Source organism: Physcomitrium patens, chromosome 14 (assembly GCF_059467195.1).
Source record: "Physcomitrium patens ecotype Gransden chromosome 14, ASM5946719v1, whole genome shotgun sequence".
NCBI classification, from domain to species: domain Eukaryota; kingdom Viridiplantae; phylum Streptophyta; class Bryopsida; order Funariales; family Funariaceae; genus Physcomitrium; species Physcomitrium patens.
In genome coordinates this window covers 10,017,988-10,035,372 of record NC_143423.1, presented here as the reverse complement: position 1 = coordinate 10,035,372, position 17,385 = coordinate 10,017,988, and the positions used below count along the sequence as shown (strand labels likewise).

Below are 17,385 nucleotides of genomic sequence, written 5' to 3'. Positions count from 1 at the left end.
TACATACAAAAGTAATTATGAGGGATGGTCTGAGCTTGCTGCTGTGAATTGAATGGAGTAGCCCAATGTCACATTTGTGGATGAAGGAGGATAATTCAAGATTCACAGGAGCTACTGCTGCTAAGACATTGGAGCGAGACTGCACTAATATTTTTGTTTCAAAAAATTGCATCGCTGATATCTTTCAAATTCGGTGCATTGAGGCTCAATATGGGTGCAGCAAACAAGTTCTTTACTGCTAAGGCGTGGAGGATTCACAGCTCAAGTTTGAAGTAGAAGAAGTCTTAGACTCAAAGTGGTGCCAAAATAGATTGAAATATCTTATTCATTAGCGTGGATATGATATTAGCAGATGCATATGAAAGCTAGCAAATAATCTTTCAAATACAATGAAAAAGGTTAAAATATTTTATCAATGACATCCATTAAAACCAAGATAAAGAGTCAAGAAAATTCCTATAATAAAAAAATACATATATTTAATAAAAATTATATTGTATCTTTTATTTTTTATTATAATTTTTTTATATTTTATAACACTTATAAGATGAAAAATCTATAATTGATAAAATTAACTCAAGAATTATTGTTCACTAACTTATTAGACAAGATATTGTTATTATCATAGCTTTTAAGATAATGTAAGTGAAATAAAGACCTTCAAGAATGAGATGTTCTCCTTCGAATAAATGGCAAGATACAATGAATTTGGTATTACAACTGTAAAAGAGATTCTTGATGTTTGAAAATATTATTAAAGATAGAAATAATTTTTGATGGTATAACAAATATTTTATTTGAAAGAAGTTATGAAAGCCTCAACAATGATTAAATAATGAGGTGGCCTTCTTGTTGTAGAATGAAATATTATTAATGGCTAAGAAGACCTATCAACTACCTTAGAAAGGAAAAATAATTAAGGTATGTGGCAATCATAATTTATCACATGTTTGACTTCATCAACATATGATCATTGTTCCTTATAAAATTCTTTTATAGAAGTGAAGATAAAATCATAGACATACATATTTATTCTAATAATTATTTAAATAATATGAATAGATAGAAGTAGATAAAAGTATATTAATTTCATAATATCTTCTAAAGAAGCTTCTTAGAAGCTTTATAGATGTAATTTTACCTTTAAACATGTCTATAGATTATTGATAGATTAAAATTTTGGTCAACAAGTTAGCCATATATTGCATGTATTGATAGCTTGTAATATAAGCTAATAATGTGGGACACATATAAGAAACTTGTCTTGCAAGTTAATACATGTGTCTTACAAATTGGACACATATTGGAGGTTCTATAGAACATTACTACATAGCTTTAAGGTAGATAATATATATAGAGGTAAGAGTAAAGCCTTCTTCACTCTTGTTAATTTTTTTTTTGCTTCTAGTGTAGTTTCAAGGATCTTTAGTTTTTTTTTATCTTTTAGCAATAGTTATTCTAATTTCTTTTAAATATACATATTTTTTCATTTCTATTTAATCATCTTTTTTGAAAAACATCTCACTTCTTTATTTGCCTTCATTAAGTTCTTGTCCTTAACAAAAGGTGATTGATAATTACATGTGAGCTAAAATAAACCTTCCTTAATTGGAAGTTTCTTCTAGTTTAAAACAAGTGAATTAAATATGAAAATCTTAGAAATTTTAGCTCTTATTTAAATCTTAATCAAATCACTCTTAATTCTTATTAAATCATCCAAATAGTCAAGCAAAAACTTTACTTCAATTCATACTTGCAATTGTAAATTCTTTCAAATCCATGCATTGAAAAATAAACTATCTATTAATTCTTTTTATTTTATATTTATATTTATTATTATTTTAATTAATTAATTAATTAATTTCTATTAACTAAAATTCATCTATCAACAAAAAGTTAAAAATTCAAGCTGTGAATCCTCCACGCCTTAGCAGTAAAGAACTTGTTTGCTGCTCCCATATTGAGCCTCAATGCACCGAATTTGAAAGATACCAGCGATGCAATTTTTTGAAACAAAAATATTAGTGCAGTCTCGCTCCAATGTCTTAGCAGCAGTAGCTCCTGTGAATCTTGAATTATCCTCCTTCGCCCACAAATGTGACATTGGGCTACTCCATTCAATTCACAGCAGCAAGCTCAGACCATCCCTCATAATTACTTTTGTATGTAACCCCACTCACTTGTCGAGCTCATCACGTAACCCTTTCAACATCACACCCTATTCATTGTGTGCTTTGCAAACCGATCCTCATGACTTCAAGTCAATAAAACAAGGGAGAATTAAAACGATGATAGTATGGTTCAAAAAGCTCTGACCAAAATCACCGATGTGATGAAAGTAATCCAACCAAAAATACGATCACATCTAGCTCGACTACATAGTCCGACGGCCCTTCCACTCTCTTTTTTCGTAAGAACTATTATCAACACAATCCAAGGAATGACCCAAAAGTGTTTATATATATATATATATATATATATATACTCGCAATCAAGCGCACAAGAGTGCGATTCAGTTCCAAGGCAACCTAGATCCCCATTTCAACCCGGCACAGAGTCGAAGCAACTCTATAACCACAACTCAAGCTCGTCTTGTGATCGTAATCCGAGTCTAGGTTTCGGACAATGAAGTGCACAAACGACTGCCTAAAAGTTCAACCGCAATTCAATCCTACACTTAATTCCTTGCACATGTAGCTCTCATCGCTCTTGTGACTCCGACAACTCTCACGAGAGCAAACTCACCGCACGGACTAGCTTAACTCACTGCAACAGAAACGGTCTGATCAACCGCGAATACCAAAAAGGCGGGTAAGGCGGTGCTTGCAGATCAAAGATGGAACTAGAAAAAACAACAGCACCACGCCAAGCGTTCAAGTACTGACTACGTGCAACAAAAATAAAATAAATAAACAAATAAATAAATAAAAAATAGAATTTGTTTATCAACCAATGTGTAGTCAATATGCCGCATGTAGCGCCTAGATGTGGTGCTCGATCACAAGTCTTCCACACTTTAATGCCACACACAAAACCTCCAACAATCGACCTGATAGATCCTCACTCTCTCTTGTCCCTCTCACAACAAGAGGTACAGCCGCCCACAACAACCAAGAATATGACGGTTTTGAAAAGGAAAAAAGTAGCACGAGAGCTCGAATAATCAGATGTCGATGAACTCCTATCAACGACCAATCCAAAGAGCCTCTACGATAAAAATAAAATAAAATAAAAAATAACAAATCCAACTTCAGTCAGAATAGTTTCTTCTCTTGTTACAAACCAACTTTAAAAAAAAAAACATCGCTACCCATGCCAAACATAGTGACATAGTCAGAACCAATACAACTGCAAAGACACCAAAATTTCGCACTTCTAGTATAAATGCCTCATCTATTGAACTACCCCAACAAGAAGGAATACTATCTAGAAAGTACTAAGACATGAGGCTTCTCCCAATTTAGGCGATTTCAATCTCCTAGCTACTTAAAAATAAAGACAAGTTAAGGTTGAAATTTGCCATGCTAAACACAATCTCCACATTGTTCTTTGATAACATGGCTTTTAAGTAAAAGAAGAAAGAAAATATTTTATTATAAAAGAGTCTAATTAAAAAGACATAATAGAACATTATAGATAAAAGATAGGTAGGTAATAAAAGCTTATAGTATTAGAATCATTTTTTATAAAAATGATTTCTACTTATTTTGTACGGAAATAAATAATAATAAAAAAAATAAGGTAGATGTAGAATAGATATTAATTCGTTTTTGTAAGATATTGATAAAATAGATTAATAGTCCATAGAATAGTCACTTTAGGAGGACCGTGTCGTAATACGTGAAGTCTTGCTTGAGAATGCTCCGAGCACCTAGTTGTGGAAGGAAGAATAGAAATTGCAATAACAAAATCCTAATTCTAACAGAATACTAACAATGCTTTAATTAGACTATAATAATGCTAAGCAAGCTTAATCAAATTCAAAAAAACCTCAAAGAAATTTCAAAAAAATAATAAGAATTTTTAAAGAAATATTAGAAGGATTATAAATATCACTCAAATACATCTCAATTCAATCTTAATTTAATTCTAGTTAAAATCCTATTGAACTTCATTCAAACTTTAAGCCAAAACTAATTGAATCTTAAATCCAAATAAAATCCTAAATCCTAAATTGAACCCTAAGAAAACCTTAAACCAAATCCCAACCAAATCCTAAACCAAATCCTAACCAAATCCTAAACCAAATCCTAACCCTAAATCAAACCCTAACCAAATCCTAAATCCTAAATCAAACCCTAACCAAATCCTAAATCCTAAATAAAATCCTAACCAAATCCTAAATCCTAAATAAATCCTAAATTCTAAATCCTAAACCCTAAATAAATCCTAAACCAAACCCTAAACCCTAAATCAAACCCTAATCCAAACCCTAAATCCTAAACCAAATCCTAGTAATTCCTATAATAGATTTAAACCTCAATAACTAATGAATAAACCGTCGATCTTAACTCAAATTTTGCACAATTCTAAAAAAATAAGTTAAAAATAAGCACAAAAAAATTGAAAAGGATCGAAGCTACCAAATTGACGATAACCTCAAAAATGTGCTCGGGTATTGGCCAACCTCCTTCTCTAATCTTAATGCCAATCTTCAAAAGCCAATATCTCTTCTTTTCACCGTTCGATTGATCTCAAAATTCGCATATATATAGAAAAATAAGTCTAATATCCTCTCACATAAGTTTCACTCCAATCCAACTAGTAGATTGCAAGAAAACTTAAAAATCCCCACTAGACCTAAAATTTTGCTTTTTGAGACCTTGACCCACGTAAACCTCAATATCCTTTAATTTAACCGTTAGATCGAATTCAAATCCATAACACACATTAAACACAACTATAACCATAAATGCACAAAATTTCACCTGTAGATCTATTACAAAACTCTTGAAATCTTCCAAAACGTAAACTCTATTTTATTTCATAAAATCCAAGTCATCCAAAACAAATCTTGACTTTGCAAAGCTCTTACAAAGTCATATCAACTCCAAATCACCCAAAATCAATGCCTTTAGAAATCCTATTCAATCTTCTCTCAAATCCCTTTCTCTGATTTACCAAAGAGTCCCGGAGTCGTCATTGAGACTCAGTTTTGTATCTGAAGGTCTGATTTCGACCTTGGTTCATAACTGGCCTTCTCCGGGTATCAACATCTAGTTTTTTTAAGTAATTTTTACTAGAATTTATTCTTAACTTCTTTACTTAAGATGTCTATATCATTTATTTTTCCAATCTACCTTATTTTGCCTTATTTTTGGCCCTACAAAGTAAATAGAAGCTATTTTTTCTAAAAGGGCAGAATTACTACTAAAAGTTGTAATACCTTCCTATCTTTTATCCATATTTTTCTACTTTTTCTTTTAACTTAGCTCTTTTATAATAAGATCCATGTTATCATCTTTTACTATATAGTCATGTTATAACATGACAACGGATGATTGATTCAATTATTAAAAGCGGTTATTATAGGATTACGATTAGAATTTGGAAATCAGTAGCAATTATATAGGAATTGTAGAAGTTTGTTGGGGTGCCACACTATGATAGTCATGAGCCGGGGTTAAGCTTGGTCCTTCTTCTTTGTTTCTTTTGTTTTCTTTCTTGTTGAAGAGTAATGGATAGTTTCTGAATATTGAGAAGTGAGTTTGTGGAATAAATCAAAGATTGATTTGTGAGTTATTGATGATGTAATTGGAGTACTGAGTGATTGAATTATCTAAGAAGTTATTAGAAGATTGATTATGGATGAAAGATTATGATTGTTGTTTATTGAGAGTTATATGTGTGTGTTTTGACAGAGGAAGCCTTTGATTACACGAATTCTGTGAATTCAGATTGGTTGGAGTGAAGCCTGTTATTCCTAGTGTTGGATGGAATTTATTGAGATTTGAATGGTCTTTTGAGAGTGGAGAGTTGCACATTGTGCTTATCGGTTGATGAAGGAGTATTGTTACTGGAAGGAAGCATTGTAGTGTTTCTTAGTGTTTTAGTGGTTTGGAATACAGTTAATTGTGTGACCCTAACAAATAAAACTCATGCGCTTAGTCTTTCCCTGTATTTGAATTTCCCTATACATGTTTATTTTGGAAAGAATTGTAGAATAAGTAAAACGACAATCATAGTAGATTAGAAAAATAAAGAATATAGGCATATTTAAGAGGGAGTTAGGAATTGATTTTAGTAAATTATCTCAAAAAAATAAGAATTGATATTCTAAGAGGTTTGATTGCTATGAAGGTCAAAATCAAAAAGGCACAAAAGCAAGCACCTATATTATTTCTAAGATGTTTTATAAATCAAAGAGTGGAATTTGAGAGCAAACTTAAAAGAAGTTTTTTAACATTTGATTTTACGTCATTTGGATTAATATTAAGGTTTTGAGGGATTTTCAAATTTAGTGATGTATTTAGTAGATTTAGATTTTGAGAAATAAAAATAAATTTATAAATTTGAAGATTTTGTGAGTTTCATAGCATATTTACAAAAACAAATCTAGCATTTTGTCATTATACTTGCTATGATGTGTTTGAAAAATTTGAGATCAATTGAGTGGTTAGATTAAAAAATATAAGATTTTTTGTAGATTATAGTCTTAGATAATTGAAATTTAGGATTAATGAGGGATTTTAAAATTTAATATTATTTTCTAGTTTTATTAAAGAAAAAATTAATAAAAGAAATTTAGACTTAAACATCTAAACACCACCTAATTTTTGAAACAATTGAATTCTTCAGTAAAGAGAAATATTTGTTAAAATATCAACATTTAAGTTAAAGAAGGAAGGTAGCCAACAATTGAGAGGTTTTGGGATCTTTTCTTGTAATTGATAAATCCAATTCTTTTTAAATTTTGAATACTTGTTAATTGTTTGTTGATTAAATTTTGGATAAAATTTTAATTAAAATCTATGATTTAATTAATATTTATTGAAGTTTCAAATAGCTATAGTAGTTGATTAAAATTTATTTGGAATTTTCTCAGAGTTGATCTAGAGTTTAGGATTTGATTAGGATTTAGGATTTTGCTAAAATTTCATTAGGATTAGTCTAAGATTTAGGATTTTTCTATGATTTCATTAGAATTGGTTTAAGATTGAGGATTTTGCAAGGATCTCATTAGAGTTGGTTTAAGATTTAGGATTTTGTTAGGATTTCATTAGGATTTGATTTAGGATTAACTTAAGATTTATTAGAATTTTAATTAGGATTTCAATAAGAATCTAATTAGGATTTAACCTTGAATTTGATTAAGATTTATTAGTATTTTAATTAGAATATATTAATATTTTACTTAAGATTTTTTTTAATTAAGATCTCTTTATCTTCTAATTTGTTTCTTTTTCTACTCCTTTGATTTTTCTTCTAATTTATTTTTTATTTTTTCTATTACATGTATTTACATATAGTTTTTAAACTACTAATAATTAATATTTTTTTATTATTTTTTTAAATTTATTTAAATAAACTATTCTTTCTTAGCTTCTTATCTTAATTAAGAATCCATGACAACAATAGCTACTTCTATTGGACCATCATCTAATATTAATTAACTGAAAAAAAACCTATTCATCTTTAAAATTTGTCTTAATAAATCCTATCTTAGACAGCATATCTACTACAAGCAATCTATATTTTCTATTTGTTTGAGAATTCTACTACTAACTCACAAAACTTGTAATTTTAGGCACAATGAGTGTATTTATTACACTAAACATACAAGTGAGTCAATTCAATGACTTACATTGCAAATCAAGAAAAGATGTTAATTAGTTGATCTAGTCATCTTATCTTATATTTATAGAATTAATAGTCTTGTATTTAGTTTTTTTAAAAAATAAATTTATTATAAAAAATAATAGAAAGAGGTTTCTTTGCTTCCTTTCTTTAGCTATTTATTTGACTACCTTGTTTATCAATTTATGTTATTTAAAAAATACTTAATCACATAATTTCTAATAATTATATTTGGTTTTAATTTTATAAGATAAGAAATGGCAATCATAAGATTTGTTATATTACCAATTTTTATATAGAGTGATTAATAGATTTTTATCATTTATATACTATACTAATCTCTAGAACTTTATTTAGAATCACATTAGAATCTAAATTTTGAATTACATGGAATAGAATTTTTGACGTAAGGACTACGTGGCATAGAATTGTAGAGTATGTGGACTAGAAATTTGATGAATTAATTTGTATATTCTATACTTCTAAATATATATATTGATAAGAAATATTAATTAAATTAAAATAATAATGAGACCTAATAGTAGCTAATATTTATTCTTCATTCAAATAGATGCCATAGCTCTATACTTTATTAGATTTGAATATATGATAGTCTTGAGAGCTATTCAGCCCTTATATATTTATATACATTTTTACTTCTTAAAACTTTCTACAACATATTTTATGAGTAAATAAAGCTATAGATCATATTAATACAAAATAATTAGCTCTTCTTTATCATAAAAAAAGATACTATAGCTTCATATTATTTCTTCTCTAAGTAAATAGGTACTTTTTAGAAAGCTTATAAAACAAAGAAAAACTTCTCAAAACCAAATTCAAGATATATACTAAAAAAAACTTCCAAAGAAAAACCTTAAAGAGTGGTTGGCTCTTTTTTATCCAAAAAGACATCACAACTTCATAGTAACTCCACTTGGAGTAAATAAGAGCTTTTTGAAAAGCATAGAAAGAAAAAAAAAAAACAAGTTTTCAAAATCTCATATCTAAATTCAATACAAGCCTATGTCATTCCACTTTATCCCATATTTCTTTACTTTAGCATCATACCACTATATCTCAAGCTCATACTAATATATCTTGACTTATATATATAATCATTATTTTATTTTATTTTATTTTAAATAAAAATTTTATAATATTTTATATTATTTTTATATATTATATTATTTTTTAATATGACAATGTCATTCAAGAAAAGATAAAAACCATGATAATATAATTTTTTAAATAAATAGTCAATAAACCTACCTTGTGATTTTGAAGTTGGATAGCTTTAGAATTAAAGTTCAATTATTAGTTGTATTTAATTGATGAATCCTCAAAATTTTGATCTTGTGCTTTCAAACTTCTTGAGCAAGAAAATTTTTGGTTCTCTAATGCTTGAATAGTGTTCTATCATAGAAGAAATAGTATAATTTGATATGCATATTGAAGCAACTCCAATCGTCTCTATATCTTCATTAATTGTCAATCTTATTATTCTTTTTGGTGGTAAATTGAATTGATTCATAACAAGCATTAATTCCTTCATTTGCTATTGCATTTGTGCCATTTTACTCTCTATTTCAGTAAACTTTGTCATGATTACATAATAAAAAAGAAAATATTTAATATCTTTTAAGATAAATAGAAGAGAGATTTGAAGAACAAAAGAAATTCTAGAAACAATATCAACTTAGAAGTAGATAATCCTCAATTTCTAATATACTTATGTCTCATTAAGAAAAAAAGATAATCTATTCTTAATCAGGAAGAGACAAAGCTTTGATATTATAAATTTACTCTTATTAATCTATCAAGAATAAGAACTTGTTGAAGGCAAATAAACAAGTGAAACTTTTTTCAAAGAAAGATGACAAAATATAAATAAATAAATATTTATATTTAAAAGAAATTAGAATAGCTATTGCCAAAAGATAAAAAAAAACTAAAGATCCTTGAAACTAGACTAAAAACAAGAAAAGAATTAACAAGACTAAAAATGGCTTCATTCTTACATCTATATATACTATCTACCTCAGAGCTATGTAGCAATGTTCTATAAAACCTCCAGCATATATCCAATTTGCAAGAAACATATCTTAACTTGTAAGGTAAGTTTTCTATATGAGTACCACATTGTTAGCATGTACCACAAGCTACTAATACATGCAATACATGGCTAATTTGTTGGCCAAGTTTCTAATATATCAATCAATTACATATATAAATATATATATATATATATATATATATATATAAATGTGAAATTATATCTATAAAGCTTTTAGAAAGCTATTTTAAAAGATATTATAAAATTAATATACTTTTATCTACTTCTATTTATTTATATTATCTATATAATTATTAGAATATATATATATATATATATATATGATATCTTTTATATCACTAATAACTGGTTATATATTACAGATTGGTCTTTGATCACTTATCATATCTTATTCACAATCTCTTCTATTAGTTGTATTTTTTACCATTGATTATCAATCATATTCTATTTACAATTTATTAGATTAGTTGTATTCTTTAGCATTGATTATTGGTTGTTCCATTCCTATTAATTCTTTGTTATCAATCAAAATCAATAATTGATCTACTTTAATGATTATTCCTTCTAACTTCTTATCACTAATTATCTTTTTATAAGTAATTTCCAATCATTGATTATAGTACCTTAATCTATGATTGAGATATAGGGTTAAAATTTTAATTTTAGAATCTAGATTATAAGATGTAGATTTGGATCTTAAAACTTGGCAATGTACCTTATATGTCTAGGTCATTGCTACTTCCTCCAACATTTCTATCATTGGATATATTTGCCTCTTTATGTATATTACTACCAATTGCTTATCTTTCTATAAGTGCAAACACCCTTCTTGTTTGATCACAATCTCTCTTTTAGTTACTCATGTATATATCCAATTTTGTTATATGCTCATCTTTAAATAAAAATGTAACTAATTAATGTCATCTTTTATTGTACTATTCTTTTGAAGTACTAAATTGCAATGTTATTGCATTCTATTTCTATGGTTGCTTTTGTCACTTGTTGCTATAGCCAAATCTACTACCAACACCTCCAAATTTAAAAACACCTTGAAATCTAGTTGAATAATATCAACTCTATAAAATAAAAACACTCAATGCTCTTAAAATATCCACTCCAACAACAAAACCTTTAAATACAATCCAATTAATTTCTTTGAATGAGCAGGCTCATAAAATTCAAATAAAGATTTCTTCTACCTCCAAGCTTGCACTGATTTGTAATTGAGGTCACTTCAACCTTGAGTTATAAGTAATAATATTCATCTAAAGATCTAGAGATTATCACCTATTGTATATTCACAAATATGAGCAATGAAGCTAGTAAGAATATAATTTGATGATATCTCACTCACTTATTTTTGAGAATTAAAATTTGATTTTAATAACTAAACCAATTAATAAGTAACTTTGACAAAAAAATTAAGAACAAATTCTAAGAGTCTCAAGGCAAAAAATGTGTATATAATAACAAGTATAAGGCATGAGTTAATGATAAGGAGTACAACTACTTTTCAAAGTAGGCTTGATATGACAATTTTTCAAACTTAGTTGCAAATCAAAAGCATTGTTGAATGTTCCATCAATGTTAATTGATCATTATTGCTACATTTGTAATATTCTAAGAGCATGTCATAGTTTCTAAATCTTCAAAGTTAATAAGAGGTGCATTAAGCTTACCTTTGACCATCGTACATACAAAAAAATATATATTTTTTTTTTTATGTATGCACATTCATATAAGTCTATGCATGCCCAATGTAGACTTCTCTACAAAGATGTAATGAGTTCATTTGGAGAAAAAAATCTCTTTTGCAAATGATATCTATTTATTTTAGATGAAATTCTTTAATTTGGATGAAAAATTATTCATCATCTATTATTGATACTCAAGTATATTCTATACATTCTAAAATCAATGAATAAAGGATATAGTATCAATAAATTAAAAACTCTTATAATTTGAGAATTCATTAACTTCAATAAAATATACCAAAATCCAAGTTTTAGTTGAATTAAGTGCACAAATCTATTATGATGAGTCTTCTTAGAATTTTAGAGTAATTAAACACTCCAAGACTTAAACAAAAAATTGAGAACTTCCAAGCTTTCTTTTCAAGACCTTTTTAAAGATCTAATGTTTAATTCTCACTCTTGTGGTGGCTCTATGTGCTATAACACACTTTAGTATAGCTTACTATATTTTTTATATATAAAAAATAATATTCTTGTTCCAATTTTTATTTTTAAAATTATAACTATTGCATTAAATTTATTTTTAAAAAACTATAATTATTTTTAAATATGAAGTATTTTTAAATTTTATTTAATTTATTTATTATATAAATATTTAAATTAAAAGCCATAAATAATTAAAATATTTATAACAACTAAATATACTATCATAAAATATAATTTAAAATCACTTTTCCATTAATTATAAAAGAAGAAAATTTTGTAATTCTTAAGTTAATAAAAAACCAATAAAAAAAATAATAAAGTAAAAAAAAAAAAAAAAAAAAAAAAAAAAACTACAATAAAACTTGTCTAATTATTCTAAGTTTTATTTCAAATCCTCTAAAATATAAATTTAATATACAAGACTATCAATAACATGAATCACAAAGAATGAAAGGATCAATAAATTCTTGTATCACTACAAGAAAGTAAATACTCACTCAAAAATGGTACAATAATAGGACTAAAATAGTTGTTGCCAAAGACAAAAAGATTTCAAACTTTTAAAACAAAATCAAGAACAAGAAAGGAGTTGATAAGAGCAAAGAAAGGCCACACTTGACACCATATATACTATCTACCTAAGAGCTACACAAGAGTGTTCTATAATACTTCAAACATGTATCCAACTTGAGGGATAAATGTCTAACTTGCAAGACAAGTTTCTAATATGTGCACCACATATACAACTAATACCACAAACCACCAACATTAATGACACATGGTCAATTTGTTTGCTAAGATTTCAACCTATCAATCTCCTACAAACATTGCCTTTTTTTTTTTCTTTTTTCTTTTTTTTTTTTGTGCACACCAACTCACTTTTTTATGTGTAGTTTAGAAAGATAACATTGTCTGTGTACACAGAGGATAACCAACTCGGTTAACATCGGCATGCATAATACCCTGATGAAATAAGGATTACAATACCAGGCAGAGGGCCAATTTCATTTTTGTTGCACAATGAACTTCACTCTCATTGTGAAACAAGCAGAGAAACTAGGTAAAATGTGTTCTTTCAGAGCGGGTTTTAACCCACAACTCGACAGAGGAATTCATCTAGAAAAATCTCAAGCTCCTACCGAGAGCACAACTCAGTTTTGGAGTGCAAATCCGGCCAATTGTTGTTGCAGCAGCAGCAAGTGGATCGACATCAGCATCAGTTTGTAGCTGGGCAAGGATTGGAGAAATGCGAGACCTCGTTGCGAACTGTGGGATCTGGAGTCAAGCACACGCCCACCACCTCATCGTTGGGGAATAAGTGGCCCGACCAAGTCCTGGCGATGGTGAACACAAACACGAATGTCACGGTGGCAGAGGACAAGAACGACAGCGCCGCTGCCAGGATTTTGGCGAAGAGGCCCTGAGTTGCAGTCGCGTAAGCCATCACTGCAAGTGCCGCAGCGGCCATCGGGAAAGTGTACGCCCACCACGCCAAGGAGAATCTGCGCTTGGCCACAAAGGAATCACATGTGTTTAGTGTAGTGCCTGCAAGGATTTGCGTGTCATGTTGAAGAGCATATGGGTTCTGTTTTTTGTGTGGGATGCTGTTGATGTCTGTTCTTACGTTCAGGTTGTGTTGGTTTGGGGTTGGGGTTTTTACCTCACTCCTCGCACCAGATGATTCGCTCGGGATACAAGGAGGAGGTAGAGAAATAGGCCGATGAAGGTCAAGATCTTTGAGAAAGAGTCTTCGCTACCATTGATTGCAATCCAGGTGGTGGCTGCGGTGCTTGGCGGAGCCACGAAGAGGAAGAGGACGGGATGGAGTTGGGAGCCGAGAGGCGTGTTTGATGGTAATCTCATGTAAATGGTTAGGAACACCACGATCTGATGCAGTAACCTGCAAGCACATCGAAAGACAGTTATGTCAAAGCAGAGGCAGAATTCAAAGACGAAGAAGAATTGAATACATGCTGATGCCTAGAGTTTCGTAGACAATATGGGATGGACTTACCCAAATGAGAAGAAAAACAAGCCAAGCTCATGCCAACCAGCCTTGGCGAAGGCTGTGGCGCCGACGAAGTTTCCAATTACTGCAATTTCCGTTGTCGGATTCGCGATGACGCTAAGCCGACGATTGTGTCCTCCCATTAGCCAGTGCCCGTAGAAATGAACCTCGATTAACAGGATCGGTACTGCATGTCATGACCGCTTCATGGTCAGCATCTATTTAAATCGCATGTTCATTAACTAGAAAATTTCTTAGAGGCATGGCAGGGTCAGATAGAGCACGGACCGCAAATAACGAAGGCTCCCACTAGCGTGGACATCCGATCATCATTGTTCACCAGCGTAGGAGCTCCGAGAAGAAGAAACAACGCTGATAGTAATGGCCCAAAGAAAAAATTGGAGCGAACTGGGTGCACAAACTCCCGATACACAGCCTGCGACGAAAGCTATGCTTAACCTTTCTACTCACAGATGGTAACACAGGTTCTTGGCGTAACAATTTTCAGATGGGGAAGGCGGCGTACCTTTGGCCAAAAAAATAATTTCAGAGCATAGATCACGGAAGCGACGATGAGCACCACGATTCCCATGACCCAAAAAATGGTGCCCACTGTAGAGGGCACATGTAAGAACTGCATCGACCTCTCTGTTGCGAGAGCTTTCCATACCATAGATTGACTACCAATGCCCATTGAAATTCCAAACACGTTGACCGGCACGCGGAGGAGGAATGGCCATCGCTTGTCCAGCGGAAACATAGAATCACGTGCATCCTGGATGCCAACAAATCCGGTGCAAGTTAGTTTCTAAAAAATGGTTTTGATTGAATCTTGCTAAAGCTGTCAAATTGGAAGCGGGAAGGTTACTCGACAGGGAAGTGGGTTGTTACATTCATTCTGTCCAGCTCGATTCCATTCATGCGGTCTAAATAGGATTCGGGGAAATGTGTTGTATCCACTTCATCTAAGCTGAGTCGCCGGTGAAAGTCGTCGTTTGATTGGTGTGCATCTAGGCTGCTTTTATCCAGCGAATGTCGGTGCTTGTGAGGAGGATGGTCTTGATTTTCATGTCGCTCTATGCCTGTGTATATGCGCGATCACTGAGTCCAGAAAGAATAGCGCAATTTTCACAAAATAAATAGCCGTGCTGTAACATATACCTTCTAGTTTTGCAAGTATGCTCTTTCACTGTGACAGCAGTAGTTCTTAGCCATTGCAGCCTAAAGGATTAGTGAAAACTTGGATACCTTGATGATCCACGGTTCCGTATTTTAAGCTTTCACCCGTCTGAGAGGCGACCGGCATGTCGAAGATTGTATCCATGTTACATCGTTCGCATCCTGTATGGAGCACGTCATTCCACTCCATTTGGGACTCCAAGTCCCTGGGCGCTTGATGGACTTGCATCTGCGATTCAGACCTGATGATCACGCTGAAGAAGGTATTCAATCAGACAATACGACCGTTATTGCGTTTCGTCATTTGAGGACAGTTGAAAATGAGTTATCACTGGTAAAAATTCGAGTGTCGGACAGGCAAAGAGCCCGCAGCTTCTATCGCTTCATTTTCATGACGTCGAGACCTCCCCTCAAACTGAAACCAAACTCCCAATGTTCTGTCCACCTAGTTCGCCGAGTGTCTCCACGACGAAAACAAAAGCAATGAATAAAACCGCTTCAATGTATAAGCCACATGTGAAGCTATCGTGTGGACCTGTTTGAACTTGGTTTGAAGTCTATTCTTTTAGTCAAGCCGAAGTCAAGACGAAAGGGACGTCGAAGACGTCATTGGAAAGCTCAGAAAATGGACAACGAGGCCGGAACAGAGACAGCTCCAGCGTGCCTACAGCAACGTACGAATGGACATGGAATAGGGGAACATGAGAGTTCATGAATCGTTATCACGTGAGGGTGAGGACATTGCAACTGTTTCCGATACAACACCGGAGAACATGATGTTAAAAAAGTGACTCCACCCGCACGAGCTCACAAACCTGAAGAATAATTGATACCCGACGAACTCTCACACAGGATATTGGGCGCACCACTAGGTTCCGGATCATCCTGCACCGAGACCCTGGAATGACTTTTCAGCGGTTGCCTGCGGGACCTACGCCACAGAAACTTCGTTTGAGCGAACTGTAGCCTAAACTCCACCACGAGATTTCGTCGCCAGGCACGCACCTCGCAAACCCAACGTACAGTCACCCTCACAGCAAGATTCCTCGTAATATTCATTGAGAACAGCGTACAGGAAGTGTAACGAGCATCCTCGAACACTGACGAGCTTTACTAACCATTGCGTCGCACAGTTTCTTAGTAATTAAGAACTCGTTGCAGTAAAGATTCACTTTGGGTATATATCCAGTTACTAGATTTGAGACTATACAGACAGGCTCCGGTAGGGCTTACGAAATTTGGAAAGCCCTAACGGTGCCTTGGATAATTTAAAACGCAGTTGAACAAGGAGACAGTCTCCGAGCTCACTCAGACGAACAAGACAAGCTTATGAGTCTCACGCATACAGACTTCACTCAGCTCTAGAGAAAACTTCCTGCTAGACGGTGACAGCAAAGAGAGTTCATGTTTGCATGAATCTGCTCACCAGCAGCAGGGCAAAACGGAGATGAAAGGTCGTATTATAGATATAAATCCAGTGGATTTAAATGTAGACGACGAAAAAAAACAAAAAACAAAAAAAACAAAAAAAAAGACTGAAAATGAAGGAAGTGGCAGATATCAACAACTTGTAGGAATCACCTCCTCCAGCATTACCTCTGGCCCAGATTCTCCAGTGCCAAACCATCACGAAAGCACATGATCCGTCTGCATATCCATCCCCACAACTACACTACGCAGGGACAAGTCGGAGGGACTGAAAGACCGTAAGGGCACCCTAGATGAAGGCTCACCAGCTCAATGCGTGGGCGGAACTCCAGACCTCTGTGCATAAAAACTCCAACACTCCGACGTCGCTTGGGCACACACTGAGTCAAACTCACTATTTTATATATTCGCTCAGAGAAGTATGGTGTCCGCCAACAAGCCAATGATCGATTCAATAGCACGATCCGCACCCGAGATGGCAAATTCCGCGCAATGACCGATTAACCCCACAGAAATGCCTCCAGCCTTCCGGATTTCCCCACCCAAAGTGAGCACAGGCAAATATTACAACTGTCTTCGGCACTGGGTATGGGTAGGATTCCAGGCTCTAGAAGCGACGGGTGGCAGATTTGCGCCGTAGAGTGAGTTGTCAAACCACATTCCGTGCACCAGAAGTCGCAGCGGAGGATTCTGCTACGGATAAATTACCGTAGCAG

General features: G+C 32.4%; 1 protein-coding gene across 6 annotated transcripts; it reads right to left on the bottom strand.

Moving 5' to 3' along the window:
* Positions 1-12,990: 12,990 nt before the first annotated feature.
* On the bottom strand, positions 12,991-17,030 carry LOC112291792 (S-type anion channel SLAH2). Of its 6 annotated transcripts, XM_090255849.1 has the most exons (10): positions 16,975-17,030; positions 16,108-16,172; positions 15,777-15,905; positions 15,311-15,483; positions 14,954-15,144; positions 14,589-14,837; positions 14,351-14,498; positions 14,069-14,249; positions 13,715-13,954; positions 12,991-13,556 (listed from the first exon to the last, which is right to left on the bottom strand). In XM_090255849.1, exons 4-10 carry the CDS (start codon positions 15,468-15,470, stop codon positions 13,271-13,273), a joined length of 1,455 nt encoding a protein of 484 aa, XP_090111975.1. In that variant the 5' UTR covers positions 15,471-15,483; positions 15,777-15,905; positions 16,108-16,172; positions 16,975-17,030; the 3' UTR covers positions 12,991-13,270. The 6 variants fall into 6 exon arrangements, with proteins under 6 accessions (XP_090111975.1, XP_090111976.1, XP_090111973.1 ...); XM_090255850.1 differs by lacking the exon at positions 16,108-16,172 and having other exon boundaries at positions 16,838-17,030; XM_090255847.1 differs by having other exon boundaries at positions 15,777-16,172.
* Between the last annotated feature and the right edge of the window lie 355 nt (positions 17,031-17,385).